The following is a 12,422-nucleotide window of genomic DNA, read 5'->3' as shown; positions in this document are numbered from 1 at the left end:
GTGCGCCTTCCTTCTCCCCGTTTTTCTGTTTCTCTTCCTGCTGTGTGTCACCTGCAGCCACAGAGGCGAGATGGAGAGGCCCTTTTGTGTTGCGTGAATTGGGCATCTTTCATATCTTTGTGGAATCCAGTCTCCTCTTACAGGTTCCCCTGGGCTCTGCTTGTTTGTGTGCACGCCCAGGGGTTTGGCTATCAAGGGGGAAGAAAGGATTAATTCAGTGAGTTTAAGCTAATTGATTCGGCATAGATTTGTCCTTGGTGGAAAGCACTATTCCATAGTCAAGAAGCCTGTTTTCCTCTTTTGGAGATGCATTCTCTAGGTAGCATGGAAGAGGCCTTCCGCCCGTAGGGAGAAGGGTGAGATGCTTTTCTAGAAGACAGGGATGGACCTCCCTCTGCAGCAGGCGTCTCCAACCTTGGCAACTTTACAGCGTGTGGACTTCAACTCCCAGAATTCCTCAGCCAGCAAAGTTGCCCAGGGGGGAGACTTCTGCTCTGCAGGAGGTACATTCATTCCTTTCCCAAGATCTGCTCCCAGCTCCAGTTTCCTTTCCCAACTTGGAAGACTCCAGAAGAACAGGGACTGTGGTTCCCAAGCAGCCAGATGGAGGGTTGGATGAAGGGGCCAGAGGGTGGGCCCTCCTTTGAGTAGACCTATTTGAAGAGCCTGCAGTGGGGAAGGCAGGGAAATACAAACCAATCCCCTGGATTTGGAACGGATAATTGAACGCTGCTCTTCTGGCAACACGGACAAAAGAGCACGAGACCAGTTGCTTCTCCCGGCTATGGTTGCAGGTAATCTCGTTGTTTGGAGTCCTTAGGGCTCTCTGACCTTCGTTTTCTTGCCATTGTCTCATTACCCGATTAGGTAACAACCTCAGTGCTAGAAGGAGTGGGGTTTGCTTTCTGTTGATATATCATGGCTTGCCCTGTCAGTGTTCTTGCAGGGTCCTCGATTAAGCTATTAAGGAACCACCAAGATCATCCGCACCAACTGACAGGGCAAGCTATTTATATATTAAAAGAAAGCAAATCCCACTTTTACAACTGATGATGCTACCTAGTTGGGTCATAAAACGACTGCAAAAAAAAAAAACCCAACCAAGCTCAGAGAGCCCCAGGTTCAACCCTTGTAGTTTAACCCTGAGCTACAAATACTGTCTTCTATGGGTAATTGGTCATGGAACTCCCTTTTATACACCCACCCACCCACTCCCCTTCCCCCCCCCCAAACCTAGCCCTCTTGAGTGTTCCCAACAGGTCCCTTAGTCTTCAGCCCAAGCGGCTCCCGACTCAAGGGTTTGTCCATCGTCTTCCTTCCTCCTTTTGCCCCAAAACGCTCTTGTTGCAACACACCATCTGGCGCCGAGGCGCAGTTAAGCTGAGATTGCCACTCGAGCAATTTCATCAAATCCCCTCTTTTGACGGATAGGATCTTGCCGCGTTGCTGTGTTTTAGTAGACAAGCTGTGTATGTGTTTATCTTATCCGGAAACCTTGATATCGTCCGCCTGGAATTTAACTTCAGCTCTCTTGCTCACGCTCTCTCTCCAAACAGAGGAAAGGTGAGGGGACCAACGGCTGGCCCCCTCCTCTTTTTCTGCCAGGGAGTGGGTGGCCTGCTTAGATTTGCTTGGGTGTATTATCTCCTGTCAAATGGCTACCGAAATGAATTTCTGTGCAACCTGAAGCCACCCATTAGCCTTAAAAGCCTCCACAGGCAAACAGCGGTGATTAAGTGCCAGCATAAAACTCCGGGAGTCTACTTTCTTCTCCTGTGCTAAAGGTTTGTATAACGGAAACCATTCTCCAAATGAAATTAGCATAATTACCCACATTTTATGCAGGACTCGCTAGGAAGAACGCTTGCCTGAAAGCCTTGGAGGTCTGCTGCCGCTCTTACCTTCCCCTGCAGCCCCCTCCTCTTTAAGCAAAAGGCGTGTTGTCTAAGGAGCTAAGCAGGAACTCACATGCATTGCATCCCCGTAAGGCTGAACCTTGCGTTTTCTCCGGCACTTCATACGGGCCGGTGTGTTGCAGGAGGGATCTTGGGGATTCCCCTTTCGATCCACAGGCTCCTGTTGTCCAGGTGATCATCCCAAAGGGGCAAGCAACCAGGCGGATTCACTTAAAAAACTGGCAAAATGCGATCGTAGCATTGGATAGAGGTCACTTAACCACCACAGTGGAAATCTTGGTCCCAGTTGCCTTCGTAAACCAAGGGCTACTTTTAAATGTCTTGGATTCTCACCAGGAAGTGACCCCTTTTTTAGGACTTTGGAAATAACCAAATGTCAACCAGGCCCCCCTCCCCATCCCTTGGATCCCTGGACAAGGCGCATCACTTCCTCTTCTCGGAGAGTGTTGTTATTGCGTAGTGCACAATGGAGCGAATTCGCCAACCCCATTTCACAGATTGAAGGGAAAAGATTTAGTTCTCACCAGTTATTTATTCTCTTCTTTGGCTTCTTGTGCCTCTGGTAAAATGTCAAGTTAATTTAGCGTGGTCCTTGCGATTGCCTGACCTTTTCAGCCTCTCTGCAACCACATTAAAAGGGAGGAGCTCCCTCCTTCTCTCCCTCCCTCCCAAAGAGGCAAAGTTTCTGCCGCTGAGCTTGGCTGGCGCCCAGGAAGGACGTCTTGTCTTCTTGCATTGAGACGTGGGCAGGTTTTGTGTCCAGCCTGAAATCAACTAAATTGTGCCTGGGAAGAGGTGCCAAAAGTTTGGGTCAGCCATAGTTCATCAGAAGCCAAACCCAGAACCTTTTAGTCGTTCCAGTTATGGCTGAAATGAAATCTGGAGATATCTGGTAGGAGAAGTTAGGTAAAATTCCTCATCCCCCTTGCACAGTTGGTGCCCTGGCCTCTGGGTCTTCCCAGCCCTTCTCGGCCTCCGATGTTCTTCTCCAAGGAAGCCCTCAGCCTCATCATTTCTCCATAGTAGGCTGCTCCCAAGCTCCTCCTGCCCAGGAGAACCCAGCTTGGTCCACCTTCACCTTCTGTATATGGACCCCCACATCCAAACCACACACTTCAGCGCCTGCACAGACCAACCCAAGCCCACGACTGAGCGCTGCTCTCCCTAATTTGCATCTCAGTTGGCCTGACCTTCCGGTGGTTTTCTCCAGCACGCCTAGATGCTCCCGTCCATCTCCCGTGCGGCTCTCCTCCACCTCCAGTGCGCTGCCAGCCAAAGGGAACCCACCTGGATCCCCTTGGGAAGCCCTGCTTAGTGCAGCAAATGCAAATGGCCCTGACATCCACTTTAGGACTTGAGGGGGGGAAACAAAGAGCTGAGCCAGGAGGCCTCATTGCACGGGTGCTTAGGCAGGAGACCTTTGATTAAACAACCCTTCGGCGGTGTGTTTCTTGCTGATGCAAGACAGTCTCCATTTTGCTCGGGAAGGAAGCCTGGAAGGAGAGTGGAGAAGGGTGAAGCATTAAATCACAGCCCCCCGTGCGCTGCCATGCTTCAAATAATAACAACAACAACAATAATTTTCCAGGCTACACAAAATTCCTCAATGGATCCTGATTATTTTCACAAAGCCTCCGGACTCAAGGGGCTCGTGCAAACTGACCGCTCCCTCAAGGTGCTCTTTTGACTTGGACTGCAGATCTGCTGGCCTCCGTCCTTCTTCCTCTCTCCATCTCTTGCACGGCTCTCTCTTCTCACCTTCTGCTGTGAACTGAGCCATTCTTGCCTTTCCCTGAGTTGTAATCCAGAAGGAAGGCAAAATAGGAAGGCAGGTTTCCAGCCACTCTTTACAATCGCAGGAACGTGGCTCCACCCTGTTTGGATTCGACCGTGTTTCCTCGAAAATAAGACAGGGTCTTACTTTCATTTTCAGGGAGGTCTTATTATTTTTGAGGCGCAGGAGGCGGCGAGCGTGGTCACCTCATGGCTGCTGCTGTGTTGCAATATTTTCGGGCATGGATTATTTTAGTGCATGCTCTCAAAAGCCCGATTGGGCTTATTATCCGGGAGGTCTTATTTTCAGGGGGGGAAAGGGTAAGAAACTTGGGTGGGCTCCAGATTTTCCAATCTTGGGTGAGGGGCCTAGAATTGGTGCTGCCCAGTTCGAAACAAAACTACATTATTCTGCAGTCTTGGATCTGAAACCCAGTAAGATAAATAAAGCTTCATACATTGTGAATTATTCAATCATGTTCATAGGTAAGCCGAGTTATCTCTGCCAAAAGCCATTTTGTTCTGCCACAGTGATCTCCCCGTGGCATTGGGCCTCAGATCTTCAGAAGGAAACTTGGCTCCGTGTCTGGAGTCTGGCCCCAACCCCATCAGCCTGGGGGCTTTTCTGGGATCCGGACGATGCCTCGTCCTGGGGCTGGTGGGTGAAAACAGGGGTGGGCAACTGAAGGCCAGGCAGTTTTTCAAGGCTGCCTTCAACTCTTTCTATCCCATTTCTAGGCGCCAGGCTTTGCCTGTGCAAACTTTTAGGGCATTTATTAAAAAGCATGTCCTTGGGTTTCCATTTTCATTTTGAAAATCCGTTCTGCGAGAGACTATGGACTAATTTTATGGATTAGTTTTTAAACCCTCAGTCTGTCACATTGAGTGAACAATTTTAAGTTGGAGGGAAGCCATCTGAATAGATCAAACTCTGCCACAAAGCAGGTTCAGCTCCACCGTTTCCCATGAATATTGCTAAGCTCTCTCAGGGTGTGTGTGGCAGGGGGAGGGTGGTGGGAGGGGGCTCGTTAGCGATTTCCTCTTCACAGCCTAGTTAAAAATGTGATCGGAAAGGCCTGGACCCTTCTAGCATTTTCCACTTTGGTGCTACATAGTTGGATGGAGAAGTTAGAAACCCACCCACTCACCCCCTTAGGTGGAATTCCAGCAATTACCCTGGAACTGGGTTTTGAACTCTTTCTTGGTGCTCTTTCCAAAGTCTGAAATGGGGACTGGGCTTTGCGCTTCAGAAGGAGCGGGTGCGGGGTGCGGGGTGCTGCTGGAAAGTGCCTTGTGCGAGTTTCTCCCTCAGCGCCTCGACCTCTTCTGCCAGGGAAAGGCAGCCTTGAAGTAGGAAGGCTGTAGGCGGGGCTGCCTTGCCCGGAGAAGCCACGCCCCCATTTATCGCCTCCGCCACCCGCTGTGGCTCATCCACGCCCCCTTACATCTAATCACAACTTTGCCATTCCAGCTGCAGCCAACATGATGTTGCTTGACTTGGACTATTTGTTCGCCTTAACCGCTTGAAACTTTTGTGTTCCATTTTTGTTCGTTTGCCTCCTGCTCTGTCCCTGGAAGGGAAAAGCGAGCTGCACTGTGGGTGTGGAAACATCCTCCTTAACCGACCCTCTTTTTCCAGCGCACGGACGGGGGTCCTGATTCCTGCAGAGTTGGCGTCTCCTGCAGCCACCCAGGAGGGCAGGCGGGGGTCCTTACGGAGACGCCACCCAATTGCAGAACAGAAGGCCCAGCTCAGGCTGACTCAGCTGGGCCAACCCCTCCGCCTTGTCCCCACCCACCCACACCTGCACACAAGCCTCGGGGTGCCCTTCCTGGGTAGGCCTTCCTGGCCAGGCCATGGTGGTAACGGAGAGCCAACCTCAAGCTTTCCGTGTTGCTTGCGCTGCCCTGGGGTAGTTTTGGTGCTCTGGTGTGTCTAGAGCTCCCCGCGTAAGAACATCTCCTGATGCCCTGGAACCCTTCCAAAGGGGCCTGTGGTGGAAGGGAGTCTCAGACGATGTGCGGGGGGTGAATTGCAGTCACCTCCCTCTGGTGCCAGGTGCCTCTTTCAGTTGGGCAGAAGAGCTGCTTTTCTGTCCATGTAAAGAAACACATTAGAAGGTTCCACCTGTAAGTATGATTCCGCCTGGCCCTGCCCCACCAGCACTGGGGTAGTACAGCATTCGTTTACTTTGTCCTGGCCTTGGGAAGCCCAGCCCTGGCTGCAAGAGGGAAGGAGCCTGGACTTTCAGCCAAGGGGGAAAGTCAACCCACTGTGGAGAACCCCCCCCCGCCCCCACCCTTTTTGTCCAAAGTGGGAGGTTGTTTGTCATAGGCTCAGTTGTGTGTTGCAGTGCTTTGCACCAAGCCATGCTTTTTTCCATTTCAACATTGCCTCTGCCAACTCCAGGAAGCCTCTGGGGGTCCCTTAGCGGGTCTTTGGGTCTGCACAAGGGGATTGGGAGGGTGCCGGGTGACAAGGCCACCCAAGAGAGCCGTATCAAGAGAACCGAGATGCTGCTAAAGACCCCCATAGTGCTTTGGGCAGCCGAAACAGCCTGTGTTGTGTCTGGCTTCTGCTGTAACATTTTAGGACCTGGGTTTCAGAGGGCAGAAGGATGGGCTGACTGGTCAACAAGGCAGGCCACGCCAGCACGGACTCTGGCATAGCATTTGGATCTTGAGCACACTCCAGGCAGTCTTAGGGTGGCTCCTCTGAGCCCCAAGAAGATACAGGCCTTTCCAGAGGTTGGGCATCGGGGGGGGGGGGGGGCGGCCCCTGGAGAACGAAGCCCCCTGCGAAGGACCGTGACCTTGACACCCCAAGAGACACTCAAAGTTATCTGGCCCCCTTCCTCCTGCTCCTCACCAATGTCTTCCGCTCACCCACGCCCACTCTGGGGAAGCAGACAGAACCGGCAGTGTGTGTGTATGTGTGTTGGTGTGTCCAAATGGACTTGTCATTTTTAACAAGCAGGCGTAGCCTTCTGGCCCTGCTCCATTTTGCCCATCACAGCAATGGGGAAACGTTGGGAGAGCGTAGGGGGTGACGGTTTCACAGACGCCTCTCTTCTCCCTCTGTCAAGATGGCGCCTGCTCATTCTGCTGCCTCCCTGCATCATCTCTGCCTGTTTTGCTGGGCTCAGAGCTTCTCTCCCCCCTCCAGAGCCTTGGATTTCCAAGGGCAGGAAGGCAGCGCTGGGTGCTTCCTGCCCTCCCTGCACCTGGGGAAGGGGACGGAGGCCATGGACCCTCCAGCAGCCAAGCAGAGAGGGAGGCCCCTCCCGCAGAGGCAATGTTTGAATGTAGGACGCCTGCAGAGAACTCCCACCCCCTTCTCCTGTCTGGAGCTGCTTTCGGCTTCCCTGGGGGGAGGGGGGAGCAGGGGTCTGTTCAGCTTTGCATGTGCCCCGCCAGAAAGCAGTGCTGTTGCACACCTCTGGATGCCAGGCAGCCCAGGGGTCTTTCGCCTTCCCCCCTCCCCCTCTAGGCTCCCAGCTTAAAAGCGCAAGGCATGACTCTTAAAACAGTGCAACTCACTTCAAATGCTTTGGCCTTTCATTTTTATGATTGCTTGTCACGCAATGTTCTTGGAAAGCTTGCTCTCATATATGATCTGTTCCATTTTTTTCCCATCTCCCTTTTTTGCATGCTGTACCTCCTGTTTCTTCCCTTCCTCCACACTCTGTTCCCGTGTGTAGACACAACGGCGGAGACAGAACCGGCAGTTCACGGTTGGTATTGCATTCCTCTTTTCTCTTTGCGCTGGGCTCGAGCTGAGGGGGCAAGGCAAGCCTGGGAGAAAAACAGGGGGGGGCGAGGACCGGGGAGGGGCCGAGGGGAAATTGGGGCGGGGGAAAGCCACCTCCCAAAAGGGCTGCTCCCAGGACCTCTCCTGGTTTTTAAGGCCTGAAAGGGGGTGCCAGGCTGGCCTCTCCTGCGTGCATTTCACTGCATTCCCCACATTTGCAGAAGCCCCAGGATATCTATCGGAGGAGGAAAGGAAGCGGGGGCTCACTTTTATCTTTCACAGCCTCTCTGCACGTCTGGGTGATTTCCCGAAGTGTGCCAGAGGAGGGTGAAACTTTCTCTATCCCCAAGACCCGAATCTTTCAACAGCCAGCTGGCTCACAGGTATTGCCCTCCCTGGTCCAGGAGCGATGAGTAAGGCAGACTCTCTCACGCCTCCCTCCTTCCCCTTTCCAAAGTGGCTACGCTGCTCCTTGGGCAGCTTCCTCACCCGAGGGTCAATGTTCCAACTGGGAGGACGATTGGGGTCTCAGCCAGAGTGGAAAAAAATACTGGAGAAATGGCTTTAATTCGTGAAGCTGACTGCGCTTCAGTTAAAATGGGCCTCCCTCTATTTATGGCTTGAAATGCTCCCCTTCTGTCTTAAGAGACACTTAGCTTGGCAGGTCATTAGAATAACTGTCGGGAAGGATAAAAGAGAACATTGGTTGTTTATGTGCAGGTTAAGAATCCTGATCAGACTCGGTGGAGTTTGTGCCTCAGCTGGTCCAGCAAAATTTCATTCTTGACTTCATCAGAAGCTGCCTTTATACAGGTGGCTCCTCAGAGGAGGGCTGCCGCACTCCTCTAAGTAGTACATTTGCTATTAGAGATCTTGAAATGTGGCCTTGTTCCCTAGCAAAGCTATGCTCTGCTTCTAAGTGATGGCTCGTCCCCAATTTTATTTTACCAGGAAAGACAACATGTTCTGTGCATCTTGATCATTCAGTCGAAAGATTGAAAATTCATGAAGATTGCCAGGAGTCTTAAGCAGTCTTTTCCAATTATCTAGCCTTGCTTTGTGTTGGGAGACGGCCAGATAGGCTGGAAGGAGAGGTCAAGTGAGGACCTAGCTTGGAATCCTTGCACCTCCCCCAAGATTCATGAAGCCTTATCTCGCCCTTCCCGGGGAAGACAAGCAGTCTAGACAATGAAGTTATTGGTTTTCCTTATTCATGAGTGGTTGTTTGCATCAGACAGTTTGAGTGGAAATCCAGAAAAGTAGCAAATTATCTACTGTTGGACCAAAGTCTTTCAAGGTTTATCAACAGAAAACAAAAATCCCATAAGAGTCTGTCACTGTCTCTTGTGATCATCTCGGTATTATGGAGAAAGTGGGATGCTTCATTGCCCATTCCTTTTTGGAGCTATTTTAGCTTGCCCAACACTGCTTCTTCCAGAGAAAGCCATTATTTCTTGACGAGTTGCCATTATGTACAGCAGCACAAATTGCCTCTCATTTGACGGTGCCTCATAATGTGAGCCGCAGTGAGGTCCAGAATAGTTGAGAAGACTGGGAACCAGATCCCTGGGGCCATTTCTATGCCTCCATTGTCAAGAGGAGACTTTCAACTTTGCTTTTTTAGCAACGGCAAAGAAATATTTCAGATAAAGTTAAAGAAGAGAATAAAACAAAGCAAGTTAGAGAAAAATCTCAGTATTGGGATTTTCAATCTGTGTCATGAATCATTCTGGATAGCAAGATAGGCAGCATATAAATAGATGGATCCATAACAACCAAGGGTGGCATGGTAGCTCAGTGCTTAAGATTCTGGGTTTGTCAGCTGGAAACCCAGCACGTCAGAGACCCGAGTGTCATACAACAGGGTGAGCTCCCATCCTCGCCCCAGCTCCTGCCAACCTAGCAGATTGAAAGCACGCAAATGCAACTAGATAAATAGGTACCACTTTGGTGGGAAGGTCACAGCACTTTGTGATGTCATGCTGGCCACATGATTGCAGAAATCTCTCTGGTGCTGTTATTTACCTTTTTTGAAAGCAGAAAGGAGCAGAAAAGTTTGCCTTTCTTTTGAGATAGAGTCAACGGTTTCCAAGTATCATTGGCCAAAGTTCCATCACTCTCCCATTTGCGAACTCACTCACCCTGCACTTTCTGCCTTAAAAAACGGGAGGGGGAATTCCTGGAGACCCTCTTTAGCAAAGTGGCTCTTTCCCTGCCCCCTTGCAGCTCCTCGCCGTCTCCTTCCAAGCTTGCATTGCCGGAGTGTGTCTGAAGTTGATCGGGTGTTTCTCGTGTGTGTTGGCCATCCTGTTCTGACCAGTGTCCCAATAAGCACCAGCATGTCCGTGGATGGGGAGAAATGCATGATGGCATGGCCCTCCCGTGGAGCCCAGGGAGCTCCTGCCAAAGCAGCCCAGGTTAGAGGACAGTCCCAGAAGGCGCCTGTTGCCAGGGTGCCTGGAAGGGAGCAGGCTGCTTGGCCCTCCCCCTCCCTCCCTCCCCCCTCCCTCCCTCTTTGGGGAACCCGTCCCAGAGAAGAGATGAGTTTGTGGAGTGCATGCAGGACTGCAGCCCCACCCCCACCCCCAGCCCTTCTCTCACCACACGGGGCTGACCCACAGCAATGCATGGCAAGTTTAAAGCACGGAAACGTAACTCTTCCCTCCACCCAAGGCCAAGGGTTCAAAGCTTCCAGATTTCTGTATGTGTCTCTGCCCTTTCCCGGCTGCCTTCCCTGCCCCAGGACTCTGGCCCAAATAATGCTCCGGTCTCAGCCGCCCTTCCGAACTCTCCTCCGCTTCACTCTCCCTCGTCTTTTCAGATGCCTTTTTGGACCCATCCCCTGCCCCAGATCGGTTGGAACAAGGAGAAAAGCTTGTTTTCCCAGCAGCTTCCCAGAACACACTTAGTATTCCCGGAAAGGCCCAGGGAGACTTTCTCCCTCTGGAATGCTTTTCTTCTCTCTGCACACGGTGGGTGCTCAGGCGCCCTTTGTCCTCAGCGGCCCCGGAGAGCCCGTTCAAAACCTAATCTGCATTTCAATGACACCCTTGACAGAGAAGGGAAGTAGACCCAGAGCTCCCTGTGGCGAGGCCAGGTGTACCCCCCCCACCCCAGGCAGGCAGCATCTGTGCAGAACCCCACCCCCCCATTAAAGTGCAGAAACCCTGCTAGCGGTGCTGGAGGGCCACGTGATCTGCTCCCTCAATCTGTCCCCCATTAATTAGGGACCTTAGGAGAACCTGGCATCGCTCCCAACTTCCTCCTCCTCCCCTAATTATCCTCCGCCCATCGCCTAGAAATCCCTTTAAAATTTAGGATTCCAGCATGTTCAGAACTCCAATCTCCATGAAGGGAGGGAAGAAACTCCGTGTCATTCTCAGAGCTGATGAAGCCAACTAGGAGCAGAATGCAGAGCAATGAAGTCCATGCTGTGACAACAACAAAAAAAAAACCCGAAAATACCACAAATTGGCTTTTTTGCAGAAAACAGTCTTGAACCCATTAAATTTCAAAAGCTACAACAGGCCATAATAATGTCATAGATCATCCTTAAAAAAAAAGTCCAGGCAAAAATGGGGAAGGGAAGGGAAGATGGGGGGAAAATGCCCCGTCTATCCAATCAAATAGGATTCGATAGTAGCTCTGCAGCAAGATCCAGCAACTGATCACACAGGCAGATCCTTTAGAGCCGTGTTTCTCAACCTGGGTGACTTGAGGTTGTGTGGACTGCAACTCTAGCCAGCTATGTTAGAAGGTGATGCTCACCCAGGCTGAGAAACACTCAACCTCTAGACTGAAGTCTGAATCCAAACTTAGTCAAGTTTATACGCTGGCAAATTGAAATGAGTATAAGCTGAAACAATTCACAGTGTCCTTCTGGCAGCAATAATTAACTCTGGGCTGAGGTGGTCACATGCTTGTTTATAGGCAAGATCCTCCGGAGAGCTTAGAAGGTTTAGACCTGGCTTCCTGCATTTCACTTGGCAGGTTCACCCAGAAATGAAGGTGGCATTTTGCCTTGCTCTGTCTAGGGCAGTGGTTCCCAACCTTTTTTTGGCCATGCCCCACCTAAGCATCTTTAAAATCCTGATCCCGCCCCACTCCCCCACCCCCGGTGACATATAATTCTTACTTTACTCAAAAAGTGAACCCTACTCATGCAGAGGAAGCCTAAAGGGTCATTAACTTGGTTTAAACAAGGTTCAAATTGCCCCCATTGAAAATCAAATTTCCCCCCTGTGGGGCATGGGCCCCACATTGGTAACCATTGGTCTAGGGCAGTGGTTCTCAACCTGTGGGTTGGGACCCCTTTGGGGGCCGAACGACCCTTTCACAGGGGTCGCCTAAGACCATCAGAAAACACATATGTTTGAAAAAATACGGAAAAGATAAAATAATTTTATGGTTGGGGGTCACCACAACATGAGGAGCTGTATGAAAGGGTCGCGGCATTAGGGAGGTTGAGGCCCTCTGGTCTAGGGCCACCTGCGGGTGCAGATTTAAGTGGAGCTACAGCTCTGCAATGGCTTAGACCTATAATGTCAAACACCCACTTTGATTGAGCATAACTCAACCCAAAGGTGAGGGAGCCATTGTCGCAATGTGGAGGCTGTCTGATTGGACCATCTCTGACTGTTGATGTTTCGGGCAGGTCTTTCTTCCTCCTGATTTCCTCCTTGAAGAGCACGTGGAGAAGGTAGCAGAGGAGCATTGGTAGAGCCTTAGCTGGCTCACCAACCGTGGCCTTACTTGAAAAGGGAGATGGCCTTGTTGTCTCTAGATTAGGGTGATGGGACTTACTCTAAATGAGGCTGCCCTTGAAGGCCTCCTGCATCAAAAAAAAAAAAAAACAGCAACCCTTCAGCTAGTCCAAGATGTGGTCAGTTACACTATGGTCATGTTACACCTCCACTGTTGAAGGGTTTTGAGTGCAATTCCAGGTGACAGTCACTACCCAGAAAGGCCCGTATGGCTTGTCT

At 51.2% G+C, this 12,422-nt stretch overlaps 1 protein-coding gene across 11 annotated transcripts in view; it reads left to right on the top strand.

The window, feature by feature from the left end:
* CADM1 (cell adhesion molecule 1) overlaps window positions 1-12,422 on the top strand; it is a 199,172-nt gene that overhangs the window by 171,704 nt on the left and 15,046 nt on the right. For 6 of the 11 annotated variants that reach the window (XM_081961135.1, XM_081961132.1, XM_081961131.1 and 3 more), the window contains one exon: window positions 7,391-7,423. The exons of 2 other annotated variants lie outside the window; for them this stretch is intronic. In XM_081961135.1, coding sequence (XP_081817261.1) covers window positions 7,391-7,423 — 33 coding nt within the window. Of the gene's footprint in view, window positions 1-1,490; window positions 1,559-7,390; window positions 7,424-12,422 lie in introns of all 11 variants that reach the window. 3 more of the 11 variants (XM_081961129.1, XM_081961126.1, XM_081961134.1) reach the window with 1 other exon arrangement.

The sequence above is a fragment of the Natrix helvetica genome (genome assembly GCF_964273705.1).
Source record: "Natrix helvetica genome assembly, chromosome: 8".
NCBI lineage: Eukaryota > Metazoa > Chordata > Lepidosauria > Squamata > Natricidae > Natrix > Natrix helvetica.
Note: the sequence above shows the minus strand (reverse complement) of the source record. Positions and strands in the feature narration are given on the sequence as shown.